The sequence below is a fragment of the Scheffersomyces xylosifermentans genome, assembly GCF_036884685.1.
Source record: "Scheffersomyces xylosifermentans strain CBS 12540 chromosome Unknown RJT20scaffold_4, whole genome shotgun sequence".
Classification (NCBI taxonomy): domain Eukaryota; kingdom Fungi; phylum Ascomycota; class Pichiomycetes; order Serinales; family Debaryomycetaceae; genus Scheffersomyces; species Scheffersomyces xylosifermentans.
Window position 1 is genome coordinate 612,974 of NW_027042942.1, and position 18,689 is coordinate 631,662.

Below are 18,689 nucleotides of genomic sequence, written 5' to 3' on the forward strand. Positions count from 1 at the left end.
GAGGTTGTCAATGCTTGGTTCCATCATAAATACTGAACGAAGAAAAGTACATTACATATACTCAACTGATGTGCCTCACTAAATGCTCATTTTTCTCCCTAACGATCCCCACAAATCCTCACAATCTCGTAAGATTTCCTCACACCCTCTCGCTAAACCCTCGCCTCTCACAGCGTTCTGATTTTTCATTTAGCGAGGATTCTCGATACTAATAACAATTTCGCCCCATATTTCACGTTACACTCATCCGTTGTCTAATTGTTTTAATCAACCCTGACTAACACAAATCAGATTCAAATGTCACAGGAATCCTTACGAGTAGTTGTATGCGGTGACGACTCTGTGGGGAAGTCGTCAATTATTACTTCATTAATTAAGGAAACAATCACCACGGTACAAGAAGTCTTGCCGCCCATAACCATCGCGAGCGATGATTACATTAATAGCTTTCTGGAATACGCCTCAAGCAAAGAAGGAAGCACAGCCAAAAAGTCTAAAAGACATCACTCTAAGAAGGACGATGCTCTCCAAAGATTCAACGAAACCGGCACCAAGTTGGTGCTGAAATATATACCATCAAAGACGGTGATAATAGATACTACTTCATCAGAGATGCAAAATCTCCATAAAGAGTTGAAACGAGCCGATGTAATATGGCTTGTATATTCCGACCATTACACCTACGAAAGAATATCATTGCATTGGATGCCAATGTTCAGGTCGCTAGGAGTAAATCTTCCTATTGTGTTATGTGCCAACAAATCTGATTTGTTACTGAAATCAAGCTTGAAGACTCAAGATGCAGACGAGTTCATTCCATTGATCAATGAGTTCAAGGAAATAGAGGCATGCGTGAGATGCAGTGCTAAGACAAATACAAACATCGTAGAGGCATTTTACTTGTGCCAGAGAACGGTTACACATCCCATATCGCCAATCTTTGATTCAAAAGAAGGAAACCTCAAGCCTGCCGCTATAGCAGCTCTCAAGAGAGTATTCTTTTTATGTGACAAGGATCAGGACGGTCATTTGAACTTTGAAGAGTTTTCAGATTTGCACAAAAAATGCTTTGGAAAGACAGCCACTGAAGTCGAATACGATAATATATTGGAGAAGATTAACCAAAAGATATACCCTGACCTTTCATCTGGAATCAAGGGCATATCAGAAGATGGCTTTATAATGCTCAACAAGATATACGCGTTAAAGGGAAGGCATGAATCCATATGGGGTATCTTGAGAGCATTCCACTACACCAACTCACTTTCCTTGAATGATAGATTCCTTTACCCAAAATTTGATGTAAACCCAAATTCGAGTGTAGAGTTGAGTCCTACGGGGTATCGATTCTTTGTTGATTTATTCTTGAAATTTGACAAGGACAATGATGGAGGTCTTAATGAAGATGAACTTAATAATTTATTTAGGCCAACACCCGGAATCCCCAAGCTTTGGCAAGAGTCTCAATTTCCATCTTCCATTGTATGCAATGAAGCAGGTTACGTAACATTACAAGGGTGGTTGGCGCAGTGGAATCTAACTACTTTCTTAGACTACAAATCTACGTTAGAATATTTGGGATACTTAGGGTTTGATGAAGATATTTCAGTGAAAGCGTTAAGAGTAACAAAACCACGTAAGAGGCGACAAAAGAATGGTAAATTCTACAGGCAAAATGTTAACGATAGAAACATTTTCAATTGCTTTATACTAGGTGCCCCCAAATCAGGAAAGAGCTCACTTTTGGAACTGTTCTTGCGAGGGTCGTACAGTGAGACATATTCTCCTACTATTAAACCACGATTATGCATCAAAGATATCGAATTAAGAGGGGGGAAGCAGTGCTACTTGATTCTAGAGGAATTAGGTGACCACGAGTCCGCTATCCTAGAAAACCAGCTGAGGTTGGACCAATGCGATGTGATCTGCTACACTTATGACTCCTCGGATCCGGAATCATTCCAGTATTTGGTGGAGTTGAGAGAGAAGTATGCACACATGCTTGACGAGATACCGTCGGTGTTCGTAGCATTAAAGGCGGACTTAGATAAACAGCAACAGAGGTCTGACGTCCAACCGGAGAACTACACAAGAGATCTATACATTGGTTCTCCTTTGCATATTTCATCAGCTTGGACCACTTCATTGCATGAATTATTTATTCAACTAGTAGATGCTGCGAAAATGCCTAGCGCATCCACACCAGGTCTCGAGACCGAACCCGATTTCGCTGATCAAGAAAATTTGAAGCACCTTGTAATGGCGGGAGGTGCTATCGCCGTAATGACTCTTGTTTCTGTGTGGATTTGGCGAAGTTCAGTTCAGAGCTCCCGTATATAGCCCTCTATCAAAGAGATTGCAAAACAACATATATAGTGCACCCTTAATATAGGACGACATCTGTCATCGCGACATTTCACGACATCTCAATTTTTTTTTTAAACTCATCCCAAAAATTGATTTAATGAAAGATTTGAGACTTCAGAAACAGAAAAGAAGTAAGTTCTTACACTAAGAACATATATAGAACATATTAGTAATGTCAGACGAGAAAGAATTTAAGCCAGTAACAGTGGATAAACTTATCCCAAACACATTTGACCTTGGTAATCTTGCTACCTTTGACCCAAACCCTTTGGATAATGTAAAATTAAGAGATGAGAGCCAGAAGGAACAATACTTGAGCTCTGTTACCAGAGATAACGTGCAGTTGTTGATAAACCAAATATTGTCCTTGCCAGTCAAGACTACTACAGACACTCACGGTTCTTCTACAGGCCAAAACTCCACCATGACCTTAATACAGTTACCAGAACCTACTACACAATTACCAAGAGAGAAGGCTATTCCAAAGGCCAAGGCTCCAACCAAGTGGGAACAGTTTGCTGCTAGAAAGGGTATTAAGGCCAAGACTAAGGATGGTAAGATGGTTTATGACGAAGCCAAGGGAGAATGGGTTCCTAAGTGGGGTTACAAGGGTAAGAACAAGGACCTCGACGACCAGTGGTTGGTTGAAGTTGATGATAAGGTGAAGAACACCGAGGAGGAGTTGATAGATCCTAGAACTTTGGGACGTGCTGAGAGAAAGAGATTAATCAAGAAGAACGAGTTACAACACAAGCGTAACATGAAGAATCAATCGTAAGTTAGGAGCTGAAATTGTTCATTTCACTGCTTCTGACTCACTATGGTAACTAGCTGCTGAATGACTATTGAACTCCGACCCCCAATTATTAGCATAGATCATGCTGTCACCATAAAAAGAAGCGATACTATGACCGTTTGGTATAGTATAGTCCATTCCAGAGCACATCTTCCTGCCGCCTGAAATCGATTTAAAATCTCTTCTTCAGCATGCGATTTCATTCTGCCCTATTTGCATATATATAAGGAATAAGTACTATTATTATGTATATCACCTCTGTATAATACACCAAGCATTTGATTTTTGATGTTAAACTTAAGCATATCGGTATCATAGAATACACGTGACATAAAAGCGGATTGTATAATTACAGCGCTACCAAACAGAACTAGAATTGGAGATGGTAGCGCTTACCCGATCCGATCACATATACAACCATGGGGTCTTCTTCACTACTCGATGGCGATATAGTCATATCCATGTTCTTGGCATGATCTAACTTTACCATTGTCATTCCCCTGAACAATCAAGTATTCTTTTAAACATAGAAATTTCCTTGGAGCAGACCCCAACTTTCCATACTGTACTGCCACCATCAATCTGCAATAGCCTAACAAGGGATGTAAAAATAAACACATTTTCATCAGCCCCAATCACCAGAACAAAAACATCGACAAACTACACTCTGACCCTCTCACTACCCACATATACCCGTATTCACCTCACCTGCATCCTCTAACCAAATCACCACACCCCCTTTCCTCCCTTCCCCTTATGTACACCATTAATGTTCTCTAAACAAGTCTCCTGCACACATTCTAACAGCCGGTATCAGATTTCAAAGGGGCCTAAGAAATGAACCAGTAACCAGTTGTGGGAAGGAAGTAGAGTTCAGCAGATAGAGTGGTAACGAAGATAACAACGGCAGAAAAACCACGGCTTTGGCGCCATGAGTAGCGAGTACAAACCTGAAAGATATCTTCCAACCATTGACGTAAGTATCACGACCCAACATGAGGTTTTCATGGAGTTACAGCGTACTAACAAAGCCGTTTCAACGGCAGATAGGCCATTTTGAGTGTAGCAAACTTAGAGGAAATAACAGTTAAGAGGATTCGTAATGCATTGCAAGAACTCTTTGGAGTGGATTTACAGCAACACAAGGTACGTAATACGAAGGAATTGGTCACATGGGCCGATGTTCATGGTCGAGACACTAACATCAATTTAGAAAGAGATTAATGAAGTAATATTAGGCCGCTACTACGACTTGGTGGACAAGCGAGCAGAGGAAGAGAAGTCCGAGAAACAAAGACGCAAGGAAATAGAACGCCAAGATGCCCTAATGGCAGCCCAATTGCTGAAGTCCGAAATCAATGGACCTGTCATGCGAGCAAGAACAGTGCTAGCAAAGCGTGGAACTCCAGACAAGAAGTCTAGTAAGGTGACAAAACCCAAGAAAGAGAGAAAGAAGAGAGAAGGTCCCGTCAATAATGGATTCAATAGAGAAATGATATTATCTACAGAGCTTCTGGACGTTTTGGGGTTGTCGAGATGTTCCAGGCCACAGGTTGTGAAGCAACTCTGGGCATACATTAAAGATAGAGAACTTCAAAATCCAAACGACAAACGACAGATCTTTTGTGACGAAAAACTTCAGAATGTGTTCAAGAAGAGTACGTACTTTTTTATTGTTCAGATGTAACAAAGATAGCGCAATACTAACAAGCCATTTAGAAACGGTAGGGGCTTTCGAGATGAACAAGTTCCTTAGCAAGCATATTTTCAAGCCCGAGGAGATAGGGGAAACGAATAGCAGTGGACTGGTGAAGAAAGAGAAATATGCCTATGATTCAGAGGAGGACGAGGATGACAATGGTGCGGAAGGTGACGAGTCTGACGAGAGCATAGAAGAGTAAAGGAAAAGACGAAGAGAACATTATAAAAGTTCGTGTATTTGTAAAACTAACTAGAAATAGTAACGCTGTATCATAATAAATGAGTAGACAATGAGGGAGAACCGAAGGGATGATGTAGATAGAATAGCTTATTCTGAGGCTTTACATGGCTTCGCCGAAACATTGCGAGAGAAACCAAATCTAGTGAGATGTTTTAGTGGAGGAGTCCAATGTTCCATACATATTCCTCATGCGGCTCTGTTCTATGGAAGATGCTACGAAAGGCATGTGAGATATGAAATTGGAATTGCGAGACGTTGTGGGCATATCCCTATCTTTGGTGAAGAGAGGTGAAGGAGAGAAGACCTTGTTGGACAGTCTGCATTGAAATTACCCCAAAAACGTACATCTAGTCCAAGGACTAATTTCTGTAGATAAATTTCCATAGGAACGTATTGTAACAGCCCTTCTTCAAGCTGAAAAATGAGGCGGTGCCTGAAGGAAGTGAGTGAGTGAGTGAGTGAGTGAGGGAAAGAGGTTATTATCGGATAGAATAGCACCAAAAAGTTCTAGAGAAGTTGAAACCGTTATTGAGTTCACGGTTTTTAGTTGACAATTTACCTGTTGAGAGTATTACTGCAAATTTTAGCATTATTATATACTGTGTGTCGCAAAAATCATAGCTTTTGCATACTTTGCAGAATAATTCTGTATGCTAACGGCATCAATCGCATAATCCAGCATAATCGCAAATATTATCAAAAATTGCACAGGCCACAAATAATCGTGGACGGATGAAGGGAGAGGATATATACTCTAAGTAACTATGCTAGCCCAACTTAGTAGCCCAGCTTACTAGGAAAACTGGATGCCAAATCTCCTTTTCGTTGCCCTTAAGGAAATGAATACTTCTACTTGACCCGTCACACACACAATATGTATCTGTATCTGTATACGTATATGTATAGTTAATGTCTTGCGATCCCACCAAATCAACACCCTGCATACAACCTCTCAATTCTTATTCAAACAACACACTGGCTCTCCCCCTGCTAAGAATAATTCCAAACAATGCCATACAAAATACCAACAATTCTCACTAATAATAACTGGCACATTAATTAAGAGCCACCAAAAACAACAATACAATTCCATACCACCAAGAGAATTACTGTACACATGTCATCATAATGTTTGAAAACATATTCACGTGTACTCTTCATCATCATCATCATCATCATCTTCTTCTCTTCCTCTTCCTCCTCCTCCTCCTCCTCCTCCTTTGCAGTGACTTTGAATCCCTCTTCTAACCGACACGTATACACCACCAAGCCATATACTGCCTGCCTCTACTGTTCTACCCCATTTGTCTCATTTTCTCAGCGTATGTCGTATATCTGTCAATTCTGATCTTTCGCGACAACTCCCATTTTCTGACAATACGTCACTATCAACAGTGTGCAATACACAAACCAAATCAACCCAAAACATTCTTCACAGTGGTTGACAGCCAATTTACTCCAATTGCTCCATATTCCTTGTCAAGAACATGCTTGCCCGTGTCAAGGAATCGGACAATCGGGCCCATAGTCTATCCACTCACCTGTCACTAGCTGATGATAAGGTGTATGACACTGTGGATCTAACCAAGATCTACGAAGCTGTCCTAAAGATCGTAATTCTAGAATACTGCAATGAGGCCAGATTCAGAACGCCGCTTAAGGTACCGTCGCCACTGCCTACACCATCGGGATCTATAGGCACGTCTTCTTCAACGTCATCTACAAATTCGAAATTCTACCGTCTTTCCAGGAACCTTGATGCTAAGGAGATCAGAATGCCCTCATATCTTCTCCAAAGTTTGGAGAAAAGGCTCAACCGTATAGCATTCAAGAAGGAAGGAAAAGGACTTGATGAGAAGACGAGGCGATCATTCCTCGCTTTTTATAATGAGCTTTTGAAACCAAATTTTAAGTCTGAGCTTGAAAAAGTCAACAAACCAGAATACTTGGTAATGAAATTCGTTGCCGTAGCGAACAAGGAACTTGTTAAACTAGATGATACTCCGTCACACGAAATTAGCGAGATTGCATTCAGACAAGCAGAAACATTTGTTCTGCAATTAATAGAACTTTTGGCAAGAGATAAAGACGCTGAGGCTATCATTGAGAAGCTCCAGGAAACGAAGCTGTCGCTTAAACCGGCCAAACCCGCTTCAAAATCGTCTTCTACATCATTAGCAAATCTTCTGATTCAAGACACCAATGTACAATATCCAAAGCCATCATTTCGGATAACAGATATGGGCCTGACATGGATTGATCTTATACAAAAGATATTCTCAGTGGATAGTGTAAAGATACAACAGGATGTATTCAGACTCAAAGACTTAGCACAAGAAAAACCACTTCACAAGGACATACAGCAGGTGATGTTTTACATAGGAAAGGATTTGGGAGAATTTTCTGCAGAATCGTTTGATTCTACTTCCAGCTATATTGCATGGAAAGAGAGACAGAATACGCTATGCGATCAATTGACTAAAAAGTATCAAGTACCACCAGCAATGAAACTTCTTCCAATACCACCCATTCCAGACGGAGAGGATTTCTATATTTTTCCTCGTACAAAGCTCGTCAGGCCGTTCTTTGTTACTCTAGTGAAGCTTTGTTTACAACAAGAATTAAACGAGAGCCCTTTCGATCTATCAGATCCAGAGAAGCCCTTACTTTCTAAACCTTCTACAAGTTTAATTACAACAGTTGCCAGAGCTTGGAGGATTGATTACACCACAAGAGCATCATGTATCTACACTGCTAGCCACTTATCAGGAGCCTTGAAGGATAAGTTGGAGCAATCTGCTGGCAAATATGAGGTCAAGGACGTCGGTCCAGTAGACGTAGAGGCTACCGTAAAGATGTTTCACTACTGTAAGAAAATAATAGAAGATGGAGGGATAAATTGGGAAGACAAATACCAATGGTCACTTAAGGACCAAGATGAATGGATGAAAAATCTCCTATTTTCATACAATGAGACTATGTTGTCCATTAAGAATTGCTTACTGTTGATATGCAGTAAGACAGTCAGACCAAAATTCGGACCATATTTAGCATTCCTTGGTGATTACATAGAGAGCGACTCTCTCTTCGGAAAGATAGAAGAAACAGGAATCCCTAAAAAGTGGGAGAAAAAGCTCTCAAAATCGCTTTTCAACATAGCTGGGCAACATTACGCTGTGCTAGTTGGAATAATACCCCGAGATAATACTCTTAATATTCTGCATATCTTAACCATCGCGGATGGCATAGTCGACGATGTTAAATCACTCCAAAAGAGATATAAAAATCCTCTTTTAGGATTTTTAAACGTGCCTAGAGTAGTCGCCGCTGTTTTAACTACAATGTTTGCGGCGGATGCTAAACATATCCTTGATCATATCAATGCATACGCAAAGAATAAAGGTGAATTTGTTCCATTCGGAGATGCCATTGAGGCTTACAAGGCTCTTAGTGAGATAAGAGATATCCACATACAAACGGCAAGTGCAAATTCTGTCTTTAAATTTGACTTGGAGGAATTCTTCTACCCATTTCTTGAAGCATGGGTAGAGGAAAGTGGAGAGAAGATCCTACAAATTGTTCAAGAGGCCATAAACAAGGATACATATGAAGCAATCGACATTGACGATGACCACAAAAAATATTCTTCCTCCATCCTAGATATTTTTACACTTATAAAAGAGTTTCTTAGGATATTAAAAAGCTTAAATTGGACTAACGAATACCAATTGGCGAAGGTGTATACTACTTTGCTCAAAAGTATTTCAGACGGTGCATTGTATTATGCCAATTGCATAACAGATAAAATAATGAAAGCGCTTGACGAAGAAGAACTTAAAAGACTTGCATTATTGGAAGAAAAGCCAGAGCTTAAGAAAGCAGGAGGATGGCTAGATGAAGTTAAAAATGTAGTGTCAAATATCCAGAGCAGCACTAACAAATTGGACCTTGAGGAGCCATACAATTTCAAACCAGAAACTTGTATTGCCTTGAATAATCTCTCGGCGATGATGGACCAATTAGCAAGGTTGGAGGATGTTATTAACCCGGAAGACATTTCCAATTCTGTGAATTCATATGAACCGAATTCGCAGAGCAAATACATTAGTCATGTTATCACACTTCGTTTGATTAAAGCAGAAAACTTGAAGACAACAGCATCTAGTGTCCCAGGCGTACATTCATATTTACGTCCCTATGTTACCTTGATAGATACTGAAGCTAGGAAAACCATCGGGAAGACTAGAACTATAAACCACACTTCCAATCCCGAATGGGATGAGGAGTTTGAAATAACATTACCCCCCAATACTGCCTTGACAATTTCTGCTACTGTATGGGATGAACGTTTTGGAACTCATTCTATTTGTGGTCGTGCACTCATGCAACTCGATCCAAGAAGGTTTAAGCACGATGGTATACCTCAGGAGATCTATTTGGATTTGGATTCACAAGGAAGAGTATTGATTGAAATTGCCGTTGAAAGTGAACGTATAGACGCCATTTTTGTAATGGGAAGAGCGTTCCGTTCGTTAAAGAGATGTCAGGAGAGGTGTATCAAGTTAATCGTTGAGAAATTCTCGCGCTTTATCCATTACTGCTTCTCTAGAACAAACTTGAAGTCCATTTGTGGTAACAATGGGAACATCAAACCAAGTGAGGATCAAGTTCATGCTGCTATGTCTCCTCTTTTGACTTACTTAAATATGAATTTAGAGGTACTTGCTGTTTACTTGACAGAAGAGCTATTACTTAAGGTAATGCTCGCAACCTGGGTTGTTGTGGTGGCAAGTGCTGATGAACTTTTGCTTCCAAAGCTTGCAAGCGCAAAGACCTTCAGTTTATCACATGCAAGCTCTTCCTCATCAGCAAATGGCTCCGGTTGGCAATCTGCAGTTTCTTCTGCAGTAGCAAATATAACCAGTTCCATTGGTATCAGTAAGCCGTTAACCAATAACGAACTTGAAACAGTATTTGCTTGGTTGAATTGGCTTTGTATAGAACATTTTCATAATAATGGAAATGGTCCTCCCATTGCAGACTTAAAGAATGAGCATTATCAAGCGCTCCTTGTACTTCCAGTTTATTATGATAGTGATGTTGACTATTTATTCCTGGAAGTGGATAGGCTTTCTCCAGCATTTGTAACTGCATTGAGAAATAGGAACAACTTTGACACTGAAGACAGGAGTGAAGGTTCGACACCTAGGCGCGGAGGTTTATCAAGAGCAGGAAGCTTGATTCGTAATAAGACCATTATGGCCAATGCCACTGCCAAATCGAGAGAACGTGCAATGAAGGAAGCAAAGGAAGCAAGATCAGAAATATTAGCACAGACGTCAATTGAGGACATAATATTGAGGCTTCTTATTGTCAAAGGTGAGAAATCATATGTAGCCAAGAGATTGGACCAAAGAGAGAGATTGGCTCACAGCTTGGCCACCCAAAGACTTGCAAGAGCTGCTGCCGAAGGAAGGTTTCTGTAACTCTATATATAGAAGCCGTAATACAAGAATCTACACTAACTTGCAATCATAATACTATTTATAAAAAAAATAAGCTAATTCCTAACTAGAACTGAACAAACCGACATAGATATACAAAATAACGTAACTAACAGTACAGAAGAAATTAGCACTAGTGTTTTAATCCTCCTTTCTCTCAGGAACCTCCGTAGCAATAGGCTGCTCAGTCGGGCCTTCAGCAATGATGGATCCCTCATCCTGGTTCATTGTTTCGTCGGTCGTCGTATCATTAGCATCCTGCTGAATGGTGGTGTCATTGTTTTCTTGGACCACTGTGGCATCCGCATCATGCGAACTTGGTTTTTGAGCCGAGTCCGTCTTTTCCTCGGCGGTTTGAGTTGACTCTACTGCCACTTCTTTAATGGGCTCTTTATCTACACTGAACTTGAGGTAAGCAGCTGTTCCTTCTTCCAAAAGAACCTTTGTTTTCTTCTCCAAAAACTCTGCATCTTGACCTTTAGTCAATTTCAGCTTCCAACCCCAGTTGCTATCATCAATAAGCTTCTTCAAGGACTCTACCTTTTCAGCTCTCTTTTTTCCGTCATCTGTTTGTTTCGAATATACTATATTCGACGTGAATTCATCATGAGAATTAGCCTCGAAGAATAATCTGTATGAGTTTTCGCAAACAGAAACTTTTAAGCCTGAAGAAGCACGACCCTCAACTTGATCCTCATCAACGCCCTCTATGAATGATCTTGAGAAGGGCATGTTAATCTTAGACGCAGGAACGCCTTCTGTTGGATGAGACATAATGTAGCTCGTTACATAGTAGTTATACTCCTCTTCAGCATTTTCATGATCATTAATGGTCAAATCATCTAATGAGACGAACTGGATGTTTACAGTATTATCACTTTCTTTGAAGGCAATTTTAAACATATTCTCATCAGTAGACATCAAAGATCTAACTTGCATACGGTAAAGAATCTGATCTTTGGCCGTAGAGGTAGGTCTCGATCTATCACTTTCGAATAAAACCATCATCTCTGAAGTTTTCGAATCCGATACCATAGTGTGCATATGTTTAACCATCGATTGAACCACCTTGTCAACTGTGTAAATTTTGTAAGCCTTGTTTCTATAACCTTGACGCAATGACTCTTCAAACCATTGATGCTCAATTTCACCCTCAATGAGTTTCTCTGAAAGGTCCAACACTTGTAAGTAACAGTCCTTGGTTCCAACCATTTCAATACCCATATCCTCCATTTGATGAGAAAGTAGGTTTAAATCCTTAGCGAAGCGAGGATGCCTTCTGGATCTGATTTCCTTTCCAACAGCTTCATTCATGGCTTTGATGTCTTCTAAGCGCTCATAGAGAGTCCTTAGGTGACGGAAGAAAACATAAATAGTTGTGTTACAGAACAAATTGAATTTATCACGTGCGTTAGAGTCACTTCCATCTTCATCTTTTAAGGAGAATTTGGTGTTTGCTGTTCTGATCCATAATTCGCTAGACTTCTCAACCTCTTCAATTAATTCTTGATCGTCAAAGTCACGAGCCTGTGGAGTGGGAGAGTCCGAGCGCTCTTCTTTCTTTGACTTGGACTGCTTCTTCAACACATCACGTAATAAGTCGCTCTCACGACCTCTCTTCTTAGGGTTTGACGCAGAATCGGAAAGCTCCGAAGCTGTTGTAGAATCCGATGAGGCATTTCCATTAGTATCCTCTACAGCTGTAACATTCTCAGTAGCCTGTTGGTCCTTATGTGATTTGCCTCTTGAGGCAATAGCCTTTTCTATGTCTTCAGTCGGTATACCGAAGAAAAGAGAAACAAAGAACTGGAAGAACTGTGTGAGCTTCTCTCTATCATTTGATGAGTAATTCGAAGATCTGTTGATGAACACGTCCGACAACTTTAAAATATCGATAAGGATATCTGAATCCTTAAATGTATAGTTCAATTGTTCTTGAGGCTTTGGAGTTAATGGATGAAGTCTCTTGTTCTGCTGCTCAACTTTCACCGTACTAATTTCACTAACTAATTGCTTGGCTGTCAAAAGCTTTTTGTCAGCTTGCTTAAAAGTTAATCCCAAATGATCCAAAGACTTATAAAACACCTTCTGCTCCATTTCTCTCCAGACCTTATTCCACTCTCTTTGTGCTCGTTTCCATTCCTCATCCTTTTGCTTGAGTCTCTTAAGTACGATGGGCACAGCAATGGCAGGGTTCTCGTGTAAGGCATCAATCACCTCAAACCCTCTGTCCTTATCGTAGATCTTACGTATCACCTTTTTGTAAATGGTGGTTGACGAGTGACCCAAACCTGGCGGCAACTTGAAGTTAGCCTTTTGCTCAGGAGTCATATTAGCAATTCTATTTGCAATAGTCTCAAGGGTCTGTATAGTTCTCAAATTTGATTCCATATAGTAATCAAATTCTAGTCTTTCCTCCTCAATTTTGAAAAGAATCTCCTCATATTGGTTTTTACGATGTGCAATAAACCCAGAATCCTCAGATGCCCATGTAGGATGACCGACCCACTCGTCGTTCAATACCTCCCAACACATTTCGTCCCTTCCAGAACAAGGCATGTATGTTTCTGCCTTTGGAAGTTGACGGTATGATGGACCATAGGCCTTGCAAAGAGACAATTCCAACTGATGCTTTTTAAAAGTGATATTCTCGATGTGTTGTGGTTTTTCTTCATAGCCAACAAACATCTTAAACCAGTTAAATAAGTCAGGGTGAGAGTCACCAATGAAACCATCAACACGTTCTACAAGTGTTCTCTTGTCGATAATGTCTTGGGAATAAAGGTTCAAGATTTTAAGGAAATCATTGTAACTCTGTTTGTTGCCAATGGCCTTCTTGACTTTATCGAAGAACGAGATTTCTTCTGAAAGCGAAGATAATTTGATATTTGCCGATGGTGGGACAGGTTCAGGAACACCAGGAACTAGAGTCGGATTTGAAGGGGCAGCTACAGAGCCATTCTTGGTGCCCACCACCGCCTTGGATGGAACCTTAGACTGAGATCCGGAACGGACAGACGAAACTTGAGCATCTTCATAGTTTTCATAAGCATACCCTTCAGAGACAGACTTTTTCTTCTTAGGTTGTTGCTCATTCACAGGAGCTGTGTTGTTAGCGACAGCAACTGGGGCAGCGGCTTGGTGTGGCTCAGGACTACCAGTAGGGACTACTTGGTAGTTCTGCTGCTGCTGTTGTTGTTGTTGTTGTTGCTGCTGCTGTTGCTGTTGTTGCTGCTGTTGTTGTTGTTGCTGCTGCTGCTGTTGTTGTTGTTGTTGTTGCTGCTGCTGCTGTTGTTGTTGTTGTTGTTGCTGCTGCTGCTGCTGTTGCTGTTGGGCAAACTGTTGGGCTGAACCAGGCGAAAGTCCAACAGGTGGTTGGAAATTACCAACTGGAGGTAACTGTGAAGGAGCATTGTTGTTTGCATAGAAGCCCGCTTCCTGTTGCTGCTGTTGCTGTTGTTGGTAAGCTTGGTTACTCGTATCAGGTAAAAACTGCTTGAAGTCATCCAACAAATCTGGAGAGTTTGCAAAAAGTACTGTCACTTGTTCATAGACTTCACCTATAGGCTTTTGCTCTCTCTGATAGGTTTGCAATATTTCCAAAAATTGCTTGTAGATATCTGGTTGGTTTGCAAAGCGGGTTTTGATTTTGTTCACGTAGGAAATAGCGTGATTGAATTCGATTTGCCCACCGTTTTGATTTTGAGTCTGTTCCTGTTGAGCAAGTTGCTGTTGCGATAACTGCTGGTCCTGGAATTGACCCTGCTGCCCTTGCTGATCCTCGTTGCCCCACCTTTGGCCATAGGTGCCATTATTGATGTTTGGACGAGTGGTTGTTCCAGTAGGGGTTGTGACGCGAATCGGGTTAGGGTCAGATGGATCCAAGGAGCACTCAATTCTGTATCCTGGTGGGAGGAAGGTATTGAAACCTTGGATCAAGTTACGATGACCGCGGAAGAGAGTTGACACTCGGTCGATAACGCCAGGAGTATCAATGCTAGATTATGTTAGTATAATATATCTTAAGTATTCACTGTTAATGTGTGATTGCCGTGCGTGAGAACACTTCAGTACGCATGAATGTCAAGACGGCGCCTCTATGCCTAGTACTGCTCCCGCTAACATCTACTTAGCGGAAAAAAAGCCCCTTTCTCGTTTCCTAAAGCCTCCGAATTATCTCGAAACCTGGCTCTTTACTCTTCTTAGTCTTCTACATCCATATCCTCTCTTCTTACATACTCAAGCCTCCATCAAGACTCGACGCCTCGTTTCCTCATCTTTTCGCATCCATTCTAGCTACCTGCACACAGCAGCACTATTCCATCGGCCTACTGAGCCGCACACACTTACCTAAAACAGTAATTGCGAAACAGGAGAAAAACTGCCGTTTGGAAGAGCCTTTAAGCGTTAACTATGAGATGGAAAGAATGGAGAACAGAAGAGAGATTGGTCGAGTCAGGAAAGACTTGATTTGCTGCTTAAAGTATGAAGATCATTGTAGATGGTTGTGTCGAAGCCATATTGATAATTGGATATCGAAGTCTTTTTCTTCCTATCTTTGAGCTTTCCCTTTGGGGGCCTTGGGGCTTTAGCTGTAGTGTCTCTGCTTTGCTCACCCACTAATCTTGTATAATGCTGATGAAAATTGATACATACCTCTGGGACTTGAAGTCCTTCATAATGTCAAGAAAGTTGTTGTACACATCCGCCTGGTTGTAGAATTGGATCTTGACTTGGTCCAAATACAGCAACGCGTCCTTTACGTTCAATGGTCTGTACAAATTGGTGGTGGTCAGTCTGTTGGGAATACCGCCAATCGTAGAAGGCTGCTGGGCAACTTGTGCTTGTGCAGCAGCTGCAACGGCAGCTGCTTGTTGCTCGGACGTAGGGGGCGCTATGGTTGCTGGTGGTGGAAGTTGAGGGCCCTGAGTTGGTATAGCCACATTGGATGGCCGTCTTATTTCATGTTCCTGTAAGATGTTAGTATGATAAATCCAGATATACAATGATTAGAGAGCTAGAACTCAATACCAAAGGTCGAATCAGGAAATCTCTTCAGACTCTTCCTTGTTCTACATTGGAAGGTCTAGGTTTCCGCACAAACATAACCAAAGACTTGTCTTGCTCAACTTCATTGATGCTATCCAATTGAAACTTTTTCATTGCTCTCATTAATTGTAATACGTACTTGATTGAGCTGAACTGAGTCGCTGCTTGGATTAATAGCTGGGATGTTGAAACCATGTCCTGGCTGAGGATGGCCAGCACCATTGCCGAGGGATGGCAACGACGGAAGTGGATAGAACGGTTGTCCTCCTGCAAATGTTAGTACAAATGAACTTAAAGTGATTTGGTTGAGGATGGATTTCGGTAGTACTTGGCTAGTGACGTAATCTGGCGATAAATATGGATAAGCAATATAAGTGCCGTGCCTTTGTTCAGTCTCAGCATATAATAATCGAGAAGAAGATGACAACAGCTGATCATAATCGTTATTCCCAACGAGCGAATAGTTGTTCTCTGGCACATACAAATCGTCAACAGAAGTATTTCAAGTCTACAAAGCCATCTCATTGGATACGAAGAATCTGGAGCGCTATCAGTAGGCCAATAGCACACTCATTCTCTTATTAGTGGACTCCGTACTAGCTTCCACTATCACATTATTCTCCAACCTCTTCAAATTCTTATACATACCTGTTTCTAAAGTAGCTGGCGGTGGTAAAACCGGTGGATGTTGACGGCTGAAGTAAGTTAGTAAATATGTCCTCATTGACAGGTCTCAGTGGCCGCTGACGCCATCACATCTGCGATGATAATCAAAATCAACGGGAAATTTCTTCACCAAACGATACATACTTGAACTGCTGGCTCAACGGACGCTGCTGGCTATTCCAGGGGTCCTGTTGACTAGTCATAGTGGAGTTATCGCTGCTAGTTCTTTCTCGGTGGAAAAATCGTAAGCGCTAACGGCAGACGCTGGAACACCACACTGATGGTACACTCAATCACACACAAAACGGGCTGGGGAAACGCTGGGAAATCCACACAACTATTCGATGCTTAGATGAATGCTTCAGGATGCGGATACTCGAAAAAGTGATCCGGTTACACGATAAAGCTACACTGATGAACTGACTCCATGGCTTGACAACATTGGAGAAATGGAATCCATAAAAAATCACTGGTAGGCAAGTGCCGGGTAACGGCGGTGAGTGAGAGGTTTCGAATGGTTACGAGCACGGGAGTCGGGGGTAGTGGGGTTACCCGGTTGTGTTGTATAGAGGCCAGAGTGTGTGTGAGAGAGAGGAGAGTGAGAGACGGCAGGATAACAGATGGATAGACCAGTGAATGTTTTAGAGTGTGTAGTGTGTATAATGTGTATAATGTGTGTAGTGGGCATACTGAATATGTCGGCATTTCAAAAAGAGTTGCAAGAGGAATGGACAGGATAGTGAGTGGTTCGAGTGTGTTTTAGCCAGAAAAGGTCACGTGCGTTGATTAGGAGGTGGATTATATTGCAAAACTTGATAATGGTAAAGACTGCATCTGATTCATTTAAACAAAGGAACCTATCATTAACGACTTCTATCATTTCATGAAGTCTCTCAAAAGCTAGTGAAAATAATCCCCGATATATAGGTGACTTATAATGATAATTTCTTGAAAACGCATAGATTCATAAAATTTGTGAAATTTTGGAGTAAACGCTCTAAATCGGCTCGAATTTGCCTCGAAGTTATCTTGCTCCTACCATTTTTTTTCACCTTAGTTTAAATGCGATAGAAGAATTTTGGGCATTCTGTAAATTCCAAGTTAACCGATCATGATTTGAGTAATAAGGATCAAATATACACCAAGGATCAGAGACACTACTCAATCGATAACACAAGATACTTATAAAGGACTCTGTAGAAATAAATTGGTATCAAATAACTATTCAGTCCCAGAGCTTAGAGCTCCACCATCGAAAACTGACATTACCTGAATCCTGTATTTTGACCTCCATTACACCTTATACATCACGTGCAACATAACAACTGAAAAAACTCCAAAGTTTAACGTCAAATTATTCATGTTCAGTTCATTTGTAGTAGTTAATAGAATCTAGCACTGACTTAACCTAAGTTAGCTGGACATCTATTTATATAACAAGAAGAATATGAACGCTCCAGACAGATTTGAGTTATTTATTCTCCCAGATGGAGTTGATAAGTAAGCATTTGCGAGATTGTTTGTACTAGTAATAGTGTTATATTTCATTACATTTACTGTTCTTGACATATCACATATACTTTGGTTACAGCGATGAACGGTTCTGGGATTACTAACAATACATCAGGATAAAAATAACCCCGGATACAAAGGTACCCAATGCTGCCATCATAAGGATCGAAAGAGAAGACCACACTTTGGCCAACATGTTGAGAGCACAGTTGTTGAAAGACAAGAGAGTGATATTCGCCGCTTACAAGATAGAGCATCCATTATTTGCCAACTTTGTGTTGAGAATTCAAACCGAGGATGACTACTCTCCAAGAGAGGCGTTGAAGAACGCTTGTTCAGGCTTGATCAGCGAGTTAGATGTGATCAAAAACAGATTCAAAGAAGAATGGGCTCTTAAGTCTTTGTTGAACACCAACGACGACGAATACTAAGAAGAAATATTTTACATTTAATCAACTTACTCCGTTCTGGTTGACTAGACATTGGTATCGTTGAGACAAGTTCAACTAGGATAACCGTTCAGGGAGCTTACTGATCAGCAAGTTCATAGAATATTGCTTAAAGAAATGCATTAATTAATCAGATATGTGTAATTATCTGTGGAAGAGACAGCTACAACTTGTTGTCAACAGCGGACAATTGTTCACTCGATTCTCACCCACATTAGCACTTTTTCATATTCATATTCATGATCATAAAGTGAAGCATCAAAAAATCTTCTCTTGTATATTAGAACCTTCATTTCTGTATATTTATATTGTATTAAACATTTCTTCGAATTCCTATGTCTGCAAGACTTCTTAGAATTATTTTTATGTGATGACAGCCACCATACTACCTGGCTTTCTTAAAT

General features: G+C 40.8%; 6 protein-coding genes across 6 annotated transcripts; 5 read left to right on the forward strand and 1 right to left on the reverse strand. All coding sequences in view use genetic code 12, as the record gives it.

The window, feature by feature from the left end:
- The first annotated feature begins 242 nt into the window (after window positions 1-242).
- Window positions 243-2,450, forward strand: RJT20DRAFT_127997 (ERMES complex Ca(2+)-binding regulatory GTPase). The gene has a single exon (XM_064917151.1). The coding sequence runs from the start codon at window positions 298-300 to the stop codon at window positions 2,338-2,340; it is 2,043 nt and encodes a 680-aa protein (XP_064774258.1). The 5' UTR covers window positions 243-297; the 3' UTR covers window positions 2,341-2,450.
- RRS1 (Rrs1p) lies at window positions 2,426-3,442 on the forward strand. The gene has a single exon (XM_064917152.1). The coding sequence runs from the start codon at window positions 2,540-2,542 to the stop codon at window positions 3,143-3,145; it is 606 nt and encodes a 201-aa protein (XP_064774259.1). The 5' UTR covers window positions 2,426-2,539; the 3' UTR covers window positions 3,146-3,442.
- Window positions 3,443-3,942: 500 nt separating this feature from the next.
- Window positions 3,943-5,191, forward strand: RJT20DRAFT_42217 (uncharacterized protein). Its single transcript, XM_064920091.1, has 4 exons — window positions 3,943-4,139; window positions 4,214-4,309; window positions 4,377-4,821; window positions 4,883-5,191. The coding sequence occupies exons 1-4, from the start codon at window positions 4,095-4,097 to the stop codon at window positions 5,062-5,064; spliced, it is 768 nt and encodes a 255-aa protein (XP_064774260.1). The 5' UTR covers window positions 3,943-4,094; the 3' UTR covers window positions 5,065-5,191.
- Window positions 5,192-6,266: 1,075 nt separating this feature from the next.
- On the forward strand, window positions 6,267-10,630 carry RJT20DRAFT_128003 (uncharacterized protein). The gene has a single exon (XM_064917153.1). It carries the CDS (start codon window positions 6,593-6,595, stop codon window positions 10,589-10,591), a length of 3,999 nt encoding a protein of 1,332 aa, XP_064774261.1. The 5' UTR covers window positions 6,267-6,592; the 3' UTR covers window positions 10,592-10,630.
- Window positions 10,629-15,288, reverse strand: SIN3 (transcriptional regulator; the record flags this gene model as incomplete). The annotated part of the gene is made up of 3 exons (XM_064918946.1): window positions 10,629-13,831; window positions 13,979-14,606; window positions 15,266-15,288. 3 exons carry the CDS (start codon window positions 15,286-15,288, stop codon window positions 10,751-10,753), a joined length of 3,732 nt encoding a protein of 1,243 aa, XP_064774262.1. The 3' UTR covers window positions 10,629-10,750.
- A 2,413-nt stretch (window positions 15,289-17,701) lies between these two features.
- On the forward strand, window positions 17,702-18,614 carry RPB11 (DNA-directed RNA polymerase II core subunit). The gene is made up of 2 exons (XM_064917154.1): window positions 17,702-17,824; window positions 17,952-18,614. The coding sequence occupies exons 1-2, from the start codon at window positions 17,772-17,774 to the stop codon at window positions 18,265-18,267; spliced, it is 369 nt and encodes a 122-aa protein (XP_064774263.1). The 5' UTR covers window positions 17,702-17,771; the 3' UTR covers window positions 18,268-18,614.
- Window positions 18,615-18,689: the final 75 nt, after the last annotated feature.